At 50.4% G+C, this 10579-nt stretch overlaps 1 protein-coding gene across 3 annotated transcripts; it reads left to right on the top strand.

Annotated features, from left to right (window-relative positions):
- The first annotated feature begins 397 nt into the window (after positions 1-397).
- Positions 398-8739, top strand: LOC116785918. Of its 3 annotated transcripts, none has more exons than XM_032686110.1 (9): positions 398-465; positions 548-712; positions 789-835; positions 2026-2118; positions 4234-4417; positions 5732-5869; positions 6975-7104; positions 7927-8085; positions 8579-8739. In XM_032686110.1, exons 3-8 carry the CDS (start codon positions 803-805, stop codon positions 7970-7972), a joined length of 624 nt encoding a protein of 207 aa, XP_032542001.1. In that variant the 5' UTR covers positions 398-465; positions 548-712; positions 789-802; the 3' UTR covers positions 7973-8085; positions 8579-8739. The 3 variants fall into 3 exon arrangements, with proteins under 3 accessions (XP_032542001.1, XP_032542000.1, XP_032542002.1); XM_032686111.1 differs by having other exon boundaries at positions 444-465; positions 548-588; XM_032686109.1 differs by having other exon boundaries at positions 399-712.
- The last annotated feature ends 1840 nt before the right edge of the window (positions 8740-10579 follow it).

Below are 10579 nucleotides of genomic sequence, written 5' to 3'. Positions count from 1 at the left end.
TACTCGGCCACCCTCTGAGTCCAAGTGGAGATCCCTGCCTTCCTACTTCTGTGGTGTTCCCATCCTGCCATGTAGAAGGTAAGGATGCAGTTTTCTTCCTCTCAACACACCCACAAAGTATGTCCTTTCTCCCCGTTTCCCCATCTTTTGCTGCCATCTTAGCAGGAGCTGGAGTGCTTCAAGAGCTCACAAAGGGAAGGCTTTATCCTTCTCCTGACCACATGTCCCCAGCATGGCTGGATGCAGCTGAAGGAATGGGTAACAGCTCCCCCACAGGACTGTTGGGTGCCTTCTCCTCCAAGAAACAATCCCCAACCCCTCCATGCTCCCCTCCCCCCCTCCAAGGCCTCCAGGGTTCTGAATTACAGTTGTGTCACAATGGGACAGAGTTTTCCCTTGACCCTGGAAACCCGTGGCCACATAGGCATTGGTGGATCCCATCCCAGACATAACCTGTCCCAGGAGGTCACACCTGTTCACCCTCTGGGTGGCTCTGGGGCTGCTGGTGGTGGGATGCCTCCGTCTCATCCCTTCTGGGTTCCAACAGGCTGCTCCCCTGAGGTGTCCATCTCCGTACGTCCTGGTTGGGTAAATTTTGCTTTGCTGAACTTGAATGAAGTCAGTCACACTCTTGCCAATTTGAGTGCCCAGGGGTCTTACGGCCCCAGCTGAACCCCTTTCCTCCTGCCAGTAGCCAGCTTCAGACCTCCAGGTCCCCTATCCCTCATCGTGGGATGGAGGAGTGGATTGGTTTGCTGGTTTTTAACTGAGTGACTTTTCTGGTGCAGGTTCCTGGTTCACCATGGACCTGATGAAGAAAGCAAGGCGATGGAAGGTGAAGTACGCACAGGACTCTCATCCCCAGTGGTGTTTGAGTAATGGGTTTGCTGGGTCTGCTGGTCTGGGAAGATAATAGGAACGGGTGACAATGGGATCCTGGGTCCTGGCCAAAGGCAGACACTGGTCTGGGAAGCCCAGAGGAGGAAAGAGAGGAATGTTAGGAAAAAAAATACTGAGAATATAAAATATAAAATATAGAATCATAGAATATAAAAGTGGATGACTAGCAAGGCAAGGTGTAAGGAGCCCTCCCTAAGGTGCTGTGTGCCAGTGGATTTATTAGTAGGGGATTATTATTAGTAGGGATTCCTTTTAATCACAGGGAAATGGGAATGCAGACCCTGCCTTGGCTGGCCAAGCCACACCTGTGTGGTGGATGTGTCTGTGTAGCAGTGGAGATCACAGTAACACCTTCAATTAGAGCTCATCTCCCCCAGCCCTTGCCATGCACTGACAAGTTATCACATCTAATGCTCTAGTATGAAAACAGCTCTTGGACCAGCCTGAAAGCTCATCTCACCAGCTTTCCTGGCTGTGACAGTGCTCATGGTGCATGCTGAGGGAGGAGACAGAGCTAGTGCTTTCTCCCTAAAATCTTCTCCCAGTCTCCAGAAGTTTGCACTGCAGGGATTTTCAGGGCTAGGGCAGGTGTCACTGGCCTCATATCCCCTGGCAGAGTTTTCCTCTGTGGTTTCTCCAGTCACTTTGCAGAATGAGTATTGACATTAGCCAGCACTTTAAATATGGGATAACCACATAGGAAATGTTACTGAAATAGAAGATGGAAGCATGTGCTGATTTAACTTGAGAGACACTGGACCTCAGCAGCTGATCAAAGTATTTCAGCAGCTTTATATTAATGCTCTGCCTGGGGCCATCCAGGCAGTCAGAGGAAGCTTGAGAGAGGCAGAAGGAAGGTGTTGTTGCAAGGGACTGCCTGGGACAAGAAGAGACCCAGAAACCATTGCCAAAAGAGGACAGGACCTTCCTGGCCACCCTGCTTGGGGCTTAACTGAGCAAGGAGTTGCCTCTGTTGCCTCAGGTGGCCCACGGGACAGACTGTGCCCAGAAGAGCAGCTTATCCTCTCCTGAGCTATGAGGGAGCATTTTGGGTTTGTGACATTGCTTTTGAAGGCTTCCTCTGAGACTTAGTGTTTCTTTGTGTTTGCCTTCTCTCGCTTTTAGCTGCCTGCAGCACTGGACATGTACAAGAGTATGTACCAGAAAGACTTTTGCTGGCACAACACCTACGAGCCACCCAACCAGGAGAACGTACCGGTACCGTGGTCTTTTCCTTGCTTGTCTCCTTAGCCCCTTGCTGTCAGCCCCTCTCGTGGCTACAGGACAGTTGGGGACTGGGATGGTGCCAGGGGGCAGCGGGCATGGGTGCTGCCTGCACTGGCAGGGTCTGCTTTGGTCCCCACCACTGTGACCCACCAGCAGGTCCCATCACGCCCAAATGCCCTTGGCTTGTGCCCCCATCCCTTCTGCTGGAAATCCCCCTTGCACCCTCCGGTAAAGCTGTTCGTGGGGAGGGATGCTAATTACGCTCATTAAGTCAGGGCACTAACGACTGGTTGCTGAACCGGTGCCTAAGCCTTGGACTCCTCTTGCTCCCCGTGGGGCTGATGGAGTGCGTCAGGATTAGACCCATCCCGGTACCGCCTTGAGGAGGGGGATTGCGTTTGGGATGGAGATGGCTCCTTGCCCTGACAGGGGCCTGAGAAGACTCGGGGAAGCTGAGGTTGTTTTTTCTCTAATCTCCTTGCAGTGCGAGCGACCCCCTGAGCTATTTAATCTGATTTGCCTCGCTCCGCCTGCCCTGGCTTAATTGCTTGTGGCAGCCCGGTGGGGACAGCTGCGGTTTGCACTGGGCCACTGCGGAGAAGTGGTGGGGGGCATGTTCGGTTGCTAAAGTGCTTTGGGCTCATACGAGAGAGGAAAAAAAAAAAAAGTTGAACTGGGGAGGAAAAGGGGGGACAGCAACAGAGAAATCATTGTGTGAAGGTGCCCACCGGGGCAGAGGGGCTGTCTGCGGCCACCGCTGCCATCCTTGCCTGGGCAGCAGCCTGGGGAGCCCTCTCCTCTCTTCCCCTTCTCCCCTCTCCCCTCCTCCTGCCCCGGGGAGCGCTCCCGCTGCCAGCAGCCTTCATTAGCGGTCCTGCTCGGGGCTCCCGCTGTTCTCCGGGCTGGCGAGGGCTTCCCGGGCAGCCCCAGCCTTAGGTGGCTGCTCCACTTCCAGGAGCCCAGACCCTGGCTGGAAGGGCAGAGTTTAACCCCTGCCTGCTGGAGCACAGTTTCCAAGCCATGCATCTCAATTTCTTCTTCGTTTTTTTTTTCTTTTCCTTTATTTATTTAATTTATTTAAGAAAAAATATTAATTTTATTTTCTGAAGGCTGCACGCTTGCTGTGGAGGTTGTGATGTAGTTTGGGAGATAAGAAAGCAGGGAGCTATATCTGATTCTCTTGGGTCGCAACTCCCTTTGGCTCCTTATTAGTTCCTAAGCCCTGCTGAGGAAAGCTCTCCCACTGGAGAGCATGATGATGAGGTACTTGGGAGGCCCAGGTTTCCCTCTTGACCCTGATAGGATTTGTTCTTTTTTAAGCGGATAAAACAAGTGTGATGTGAAATTTTGGGCAGTGACCTGCTCCCAAGGGAAAGGTGGAGAGCTCCTTGGGTTAAGGAAGAAAGCACTGGCTGGTGAACCACCTGCACCATGGGCTCCTGGAGGCTCCTGTGCCTCTGGAGATGCCCTGTGAGGAACTCTGGCCATCCTCAGTGGGGGAAGCCCCCAGATACAGTTCCTGTAGCTCTGCAGCCTCCACCTGCCCTACTGTCAGCATGACGAAGGAGAAATCACCTTTGGGAGAGCCCTGAGGACCTTGGAGACTCAAAACAAAACCCACAGAGACCCAACAACCACCTGTGAAGATGATTCTTGCTGGCCCCAGCAGCATGGCAGAGCTCATAGCAGGATAGTCCCTTCCCAAGCCCCTAGAAAGAAGCATCTGGAGATCCAGTTGCAGCTGGAGAGGCTGGAGGCAGCAGCTCCTCCAGATCAGCCACACCAGCAACCCCTTTAGCCTTTCCCTGACATGACTCTCTCCCACCATCAAACCAGTGCTTGTGCTGTGGCTCCCTTCCTCCCTCCTACTGGCCAGCAGAGTCCCAAGCTGTAAGACAGACAGACAGACAGGGAAGCTGTCCCTGCACTTTCAATGACAGTTATGGATCTGCCCTGTGGCTGTTGTATCCTCAGGGATACCAACCCCACCAAAGCCCAGGCTTTGCTGTGCACAGGTAGTGAGTGGTGCACAGGTAGTGATGGTGCTTTACAGCTGCCCTTCCCAGTCGCTGCCTCTCCGTTCACATGGGGCTTTTTTTCCTGCAGATAACTTCATACCATCCTACTTCAGATGGCTACGTACCACGGTGCTACCTACCCAAGTCCGAGCCTCCCATCCAAGCGACACCGGGCCGGTCGGGGAAGTTGGAGATCCTCGCTGAGCCGCAGGAAGGGCTGCTCTGTTGTTGCCGGGATCTCCCACCTCCTGCTCAGGCAGCCGAAACAGAAGGTAACCCCCCGTGCTGGTGCCAGCCACTCTCAGACAGCTGACTGACCACATCCAGCCACCTGAGGGTCTGTCTACCTGGGCCTCTGCCAGCCCCACTGGCCCGTGGTCCATGCTGGCTGCACACACATGGATGGCAGCATCCCAATGGTGTGTCGGTGCTGGGCTGAGCCTGGCGAGGATTAGCAGCATGGGCACAGCACCCTGTCACCACAAATGCATCTCCCAGGCCAGCTCAAAGCACAGATTGCAGTGAGCTGGGGTCTTGGAAACATCTCAGTGCATGAAGAGCCCCTGCTAGCGAGGCAGAGTCTCTTAAGGGTTCTTCACAGCTCTGTTGAGACAGAGAGAGATGCAGTTAATCCCACGTTGCAGATCATGAACAGAAATGCAGGGAGGCAAAAGGACTCTGGGGTTGAGCATGGGGGATTTGGGTGGTTCAAGCCCCTTCTGTTAGGGGTATCTGTCTGACAGCAAATGCAGCAGAGGGGCTCGTAGCCAGCCCTCAACCACGCCTTTTAACAGCTTGCTTGCAAGGATTAAAATGCTGATGGGAAGACAGGAAAGCTCCTGCTTGAGGGGAAGAGAGCAGCATTGCTCAGCAATGCTTCAGGAGCAAACAGAAGACATGGCCAGGAATGTCCTCTCTGTTCCCTGAGCTGACCTCTCCCAGGGTGGGATGTCTTTGTCTGGATCCTTTCACAATCAGTGGGGAGCAAAGGCACAGCCATCCTGTAGCTTAAATGCCACCCTGAAGATAAGTTGAAGTAAGCCCCAGGAGGCTTTCTGTCTCTCCACTTACTAGAAGGAGATTCTGACAAGCAGCTCATACGGATATGTCTCCACATGGACAGTCAATTGTCCATTTGGACAGTCCATTTAGGCTCCACTTAACATCTGAGGACTTTGAGCATCTCCTTGCCAAGCCCATCTGAAGCTGTCTTGTGATGACAAACTCCTGAGGGGTTTTCCCTTCCTGCTCTGCCCCTGTGTATCCCAACAGTGCAGGACTTCCTACAAACCTTTCCCTTTCATACACAGACCTCCTGCCCTCCAGGGCAACGTGGAGAAATCATGGCTCCTTCCACTTGCTTTGCATCAACATAAATCCCTGCCTACTTGCGTCATGAACCAGATCAATGCAAAATTGATGCACCTCAGCAAAACTCTGCTGAGCTGACTGGGTCTCCCTGATTTATGCCAGCTGAGACTCCAACTTGCTCTGGTTGTTTACTTGCTCCCACCCAAGGGTAGGATTTGGGTGAGTGACTGATGGTGATTCCTGACTAATGCATCTTCTCTCCTCCAATGTCTCAGGGACGATGCTGCACAGGGAAAAAGTGTCCCCAGGCTTGGTCTCCTACGTGCAATTCACCCAGGATTTGTACCGGGAAAGGCTGGACAATGCTGATCAATACAAAAACAAGAACCTGAGCTCATCTGTTGTGATGGAAGGTCAGTGGATGGAGGTTCTGGCAGCTGCCCCTTGTGATGACTGGGGCCTTCAACCTGGCTTTGGGTTTTTTAATTTAACATGAGACTGAGGAAGGTGAAGGGAAGGTGATGGCACAGGAAGAGTCCACAGAGCCCCATAACCACCTGCCCATCATTGGGGAGAAGCAAGGCAGGGAAAACATTTATCTTCTAGAAGAGGCTGGAGGTTGTAAATGATTTTTCTTTTCATCCCGATCCTACCTCAACACTATTCCCCAACCCACATTTTCCATATGGCCACCATGGAGCACAGCCCTGCTCAAGTGGTCTCCTGGAAATAATGTCCCAGCACAGGAACTGCTGCTGCAAACCACCCAGGTGCATTAACAGCCTGACATGGTCATGCACGTGTGAGATACCTGTGACCTCAGCCTCGGTAAAACAACAAAATTACTTTACTAATGACTCATTATAGAAATGTGTCATTTTTAAAACACACGGAAAATCTGAAATATCTGCAATGGGCAACCCCGCTTTGTTGTGAGAGACGTTGTGAGATGTTTATCCACAGGCAGATATGCTCAATCAGGACACATCAAGCTGTTAACATACAGATGAGACATCTCTGGAAGGGTTGGATAGGAGATGGTGCCCCTTCAAACCACTTCCACAAGGATTTTTGGGGAAGATGATAGCATAACAGATGTGATGGTCCTCACTTAGGGGTTAAGTGGGCCATGAATCTCTTCCCTTGTTTAGTTCCTACTTAATGGCATGATGGAAAAGAAAATCTAGGCAGGTGGGGAAAATATATACCAGGTGACAAGTCAATGTCCAGACGGGAAGAGCACAAGATATCATTTCCAGGTCTGCTTTGTGTGGCTTCCCTCACATAAAAGGCTATGGAAAATAAGGGCTGGATAATCTCATCTAAAAGACCTTATCTATACCAGGGAAGCAATTTTTGCATTTTTCCTTGGCTAGTCCCTTCATTGTGGTGGCTCCAGCAGGAGCACTGGAAGCACAAACAGCCGATGGAGCTCAGAAGGGGAACACTCAGACTGCACGATACAGGAGACAGAGACCTCAAAAAAGTCTCTAAATTATTTGGACTCTCTTTCACTAGACTGCTCTGTACTGACTGAGAGAAGTACCTACCAGCTGGATTTCCCGCGCCGGACAGGAGTCCATGGTGGATTGTACACAGAGCAGACGAGGCCTTCTCCCGTTTTCCCTGCAGACGGCCGCTTCAACCAGTAAGGCAGAAGTGGGCTGGGGAGGAGAGGGTGGATGGTGGGAGTTGGAGACAGGGTAAGAGTAGGGCAGGGAGGTTTTGGAGCTGGTTGGAATTGGACGGTGTTCTCAAGTGTATTTCTTCCTGTTCATGTCATGAAATCAGCCCAAAGGAATTCTCTCAGGGACAAATCCATTCTCAAAACCTGTTTAGCCTTTTTTGAAAAGTTTTGCAGTTGGGTTGATAAGGGTGGGGAGACAACTGCTGGGACAGCCTCATCCCTGTAGAAAGAAGGTGCTGAGATCTCTGTGGAGCTGGGGCAGGAGGCATGTCTCATCATTTCCATGCCCAGGCTTCCCCTGGGAAAGGGCTCTCTCAAATCAAACAAGGCAGGAGCTGTTTGCAATGTGACTCATCTGCACACTATGAACCAAACAGGCATAAACGGCTCCTGAGTTCTCATTTCTCACTGAAAGGCAATTCTCCCTGCTGCCTCATGCCCCCCACCTTCCCCTAACACACATATATTTCAGCTCTGCATTGAAGATTTTGATCTGTGATCCTGGAGTTATATGTGGGCTGGAGACCGAGCCTGTGTAATGGTTGATCCAGGTGGGAGATTGATCCCAGTGACAGCCGTGGTGTCGCAGCATCTGCGCCATTCCTGATGGAGACAGGCTGTTCCCTCTCTCCCCAATGCCAGCTGGATGTGGTTTTGTTTGCTCTACACAGTCTCCTGGCTGGGAGGTCAAATGTTGCAGAAGGGGAAGCAGGTTCCTTGTCCTGGTGCAAGAAGCAGAGGATGGAGCTTCTCTCCTTCTCCCCTTCTCTGTGTTTTCTGCAGGGGCCGCTGGGTATCTGAGTATGCAGACAGCTACAGTGTTTCTTGAAGAAACTGGACTGGTCCACTCCAATCCCTTGTCCATGGATGCTGTCTGGAAGGACATGCGATGGAGACCGCGATGCACACCGCGATGCCCTGAGTGGTGCTAAGATGACCATGGTAAGTACCAGGATTACCCATTTGGCCCTGAGACTTGGGATTTCAGGGCCTGAGGTAGTGGGAAAAAGTATATTCAGTCGTAGGGGCTGGTACAAAATACCATGAGACCTGAGATAAAATGGTAAGAGCTTCGCTGCTGGAATGTTCTTCTGAGCAGCAGCATTTGTCCCTTCATTGCAGGAGGGCTGGACTAGATGACCTTCAAAGGCCTGTTCCAACCCAAACCATTCTAGATTCTACAGTTTTCTGGGCTCCTAGAAAGTGGTTATCCAATCAGATCTAATTAGTGGGAGAATATTTTCACCATGAGGGTGGTGAAACACTGTCTGGGTACAGAAGAGGGAGGGGAATGGCATGAAGATGTTCACTGGGTGATAAGACTGGGTCTGAGCAGCCTCATCTAAGCGGCCCTGCTGGACCATGACACCTACATTATTCCATGGTTTTCTGGTTTCTTTTAGTACGTGTTACCTATGTTGTTCTGTGGTTACAGCTCTTTGGCCCTCCAAGCTGCCTGTAATATTGCTCATCCAAGACGCTGAAAGCCTGGAAACCTCCTCTCTTCCAAACCATGTCTGTCAGATGTGAAACGTATGGCAAAGACCTCTTTAAGTGCAAATTATCATTAAAATCTCCCAAGAACCTCAGCTTTTATCATTGTCAGAAAAAGACTTTTTGGGGGAACAGTGTGGGCTACAGAGCCAAGTCCACTTAGGCAGTTTCAATTTATGTACTTTAAAGAAAGCTTGATCGTAAACTTTGTCTCTCAGCAAGAAGTATTGTGCGTTAAACAGCACTGCTGTGTTAATTTACTCTCTAAATCCTTGTGCACTCAGGGGGTGAAAAATATCCATGTTATCCAGGGCGGTTGAGTGCCAGCCTTGCAGAACTCCTTCCCCTCGTTTGTATTAAACACCTTTTTGCAGGGTTTGGCCATCAATTTCAGCTAATGCTCGGCAAGCTGGAATTGAGTTTGCCGTGTCAATTTTGGAGATTTCTAGGATTTCTGAAAGGAGCAAGGCGGCTCCCAGCCTCAAGATGGCAATGGAGAGCCGCCGATCCCAGACCCCGGAAGGGCTGATAGCCCTTTTGCTGTGGCTTTAGCGACCTGACTTTGGGTCTTCTAAATTGAAGCCAGAATTGTCCTGGAGTAGATGGTGTAGAGAAACCTCTCCCTGACTCTTGAAAGGCATTCCTTTTAATGGACATCCTTGCAGTATTGAGGGATAAGCATGAGCTAAAATATCAATATTAAAGACAGCAAATAACTTATTTTACAGTATCAAGCATCCCTGGACCTGCTGGTGACAGGGACTATGCAGACACAGTAGCACTGGTCCCTGCCTCAAGGAGTTCATCATCTAAGGGAATCACCTCTCCTGCTTCCTTACACTCTGCAGGTGTTTCAGCTCATCACCACTTACTCATGGCAAATTTACCAATTCACTTGCTGTAGAACCTTAGGAAAGTCACATGCTGGCTGTGTTTCCCCATGGGAAGAGAAGCACTGGGGGATTTAGCAAAATGACGTCTGGCAAGGCCAAGCTCCAACCAGATGCTGCAGGGAAGTAGAAGGGTCCAGTATTCTGCAAAGCTGCTCTGGCCTGGGGCATTGCTGACCACAGCTCATGGATCCTGAGGGTGACATAGAGAATTTCCACTGGAGTTAAGTATAGTGGACTAGTGCCAATTTTGGAGGGGAGAAACAATGAAACTACCTTTAACTTAAAATACAGGGGAAAATACTTGCTTACATCAGAGACCCCTGAGGAGACAGTTTGACTTCTTTGGGGAACGAGACCATGAGACTAGAGATGTTCTCAATGGGAAGACATACTTTTGCACCACTTAGAATTAATCCCATGGCCTTACTGATAGTTTCTCTTACAAAAAAGCATCTTTATCCTACGTCCCAGTGGTTCAGACAGGCTCCTCCAGCTGATTTCTGTGCTGCTCCCCTGTATCGTTTGTTACACTGACTGGGGCTGTGTCTAGACGAAAGCTCAGAGCACATATACAAGGTAAAACCACTAGGAAAAAGCACGTTGCTAAATGTTAATCGAGATGGGCAACCACGGTGGAAACAAATGTCTGAATCAGAATATACAGTTGTGCTACACCCCGTCAGGAGCACTAATGAGGATAATCAATCCACAGATGGATGCTGGGTTTGCTAAAGTGGTCCTTAACTGTGTGCCAGGGAGAAGGAAGGAAGCTGCTGATATTGAAGATAAATGTCCTTCCTGGGTTTTCTGGCAGCCATGCTTGTTTAGGCACTTCTCACTTTTGGAGACCAGCCTTAGAGACATGGCTTTGGAAACCTGCTCTCACACATTTCAGTCCCTGCCCAGGATCCAGCCTGTTCTATCCTTGTCTCCTGCCATTTCTTTTCCCAGAATTACATTTATTTTCTTCCAAACATTTGTTTCTTCAGTCCTCATTGCCCCATCCCAACATGTCTACCATGGCAGTGATTGCTGTTAATGCTTTTTTG

This window comes from Chiroxiphia lanceolata, chromosome 4 (assembly GCF_009829145.1).
Source record: "Chiroxiphia lanceolata isolate bChiLan1 chromosome 4, bChiLan1.pri, whole genome shotgun sequence".
Lineage (NCBI taxonomy): Eukaryota > Metazoa > Chordata > Aves > Passeriformes > Pipridae > Chiroxiphia > Chiroxiphia lanceolata.
The sequence above is the reverse complement of the archived record's forward strand: the minus strand, read 5'-3'. Positions and strand labels throughout refer to the sequence as shown.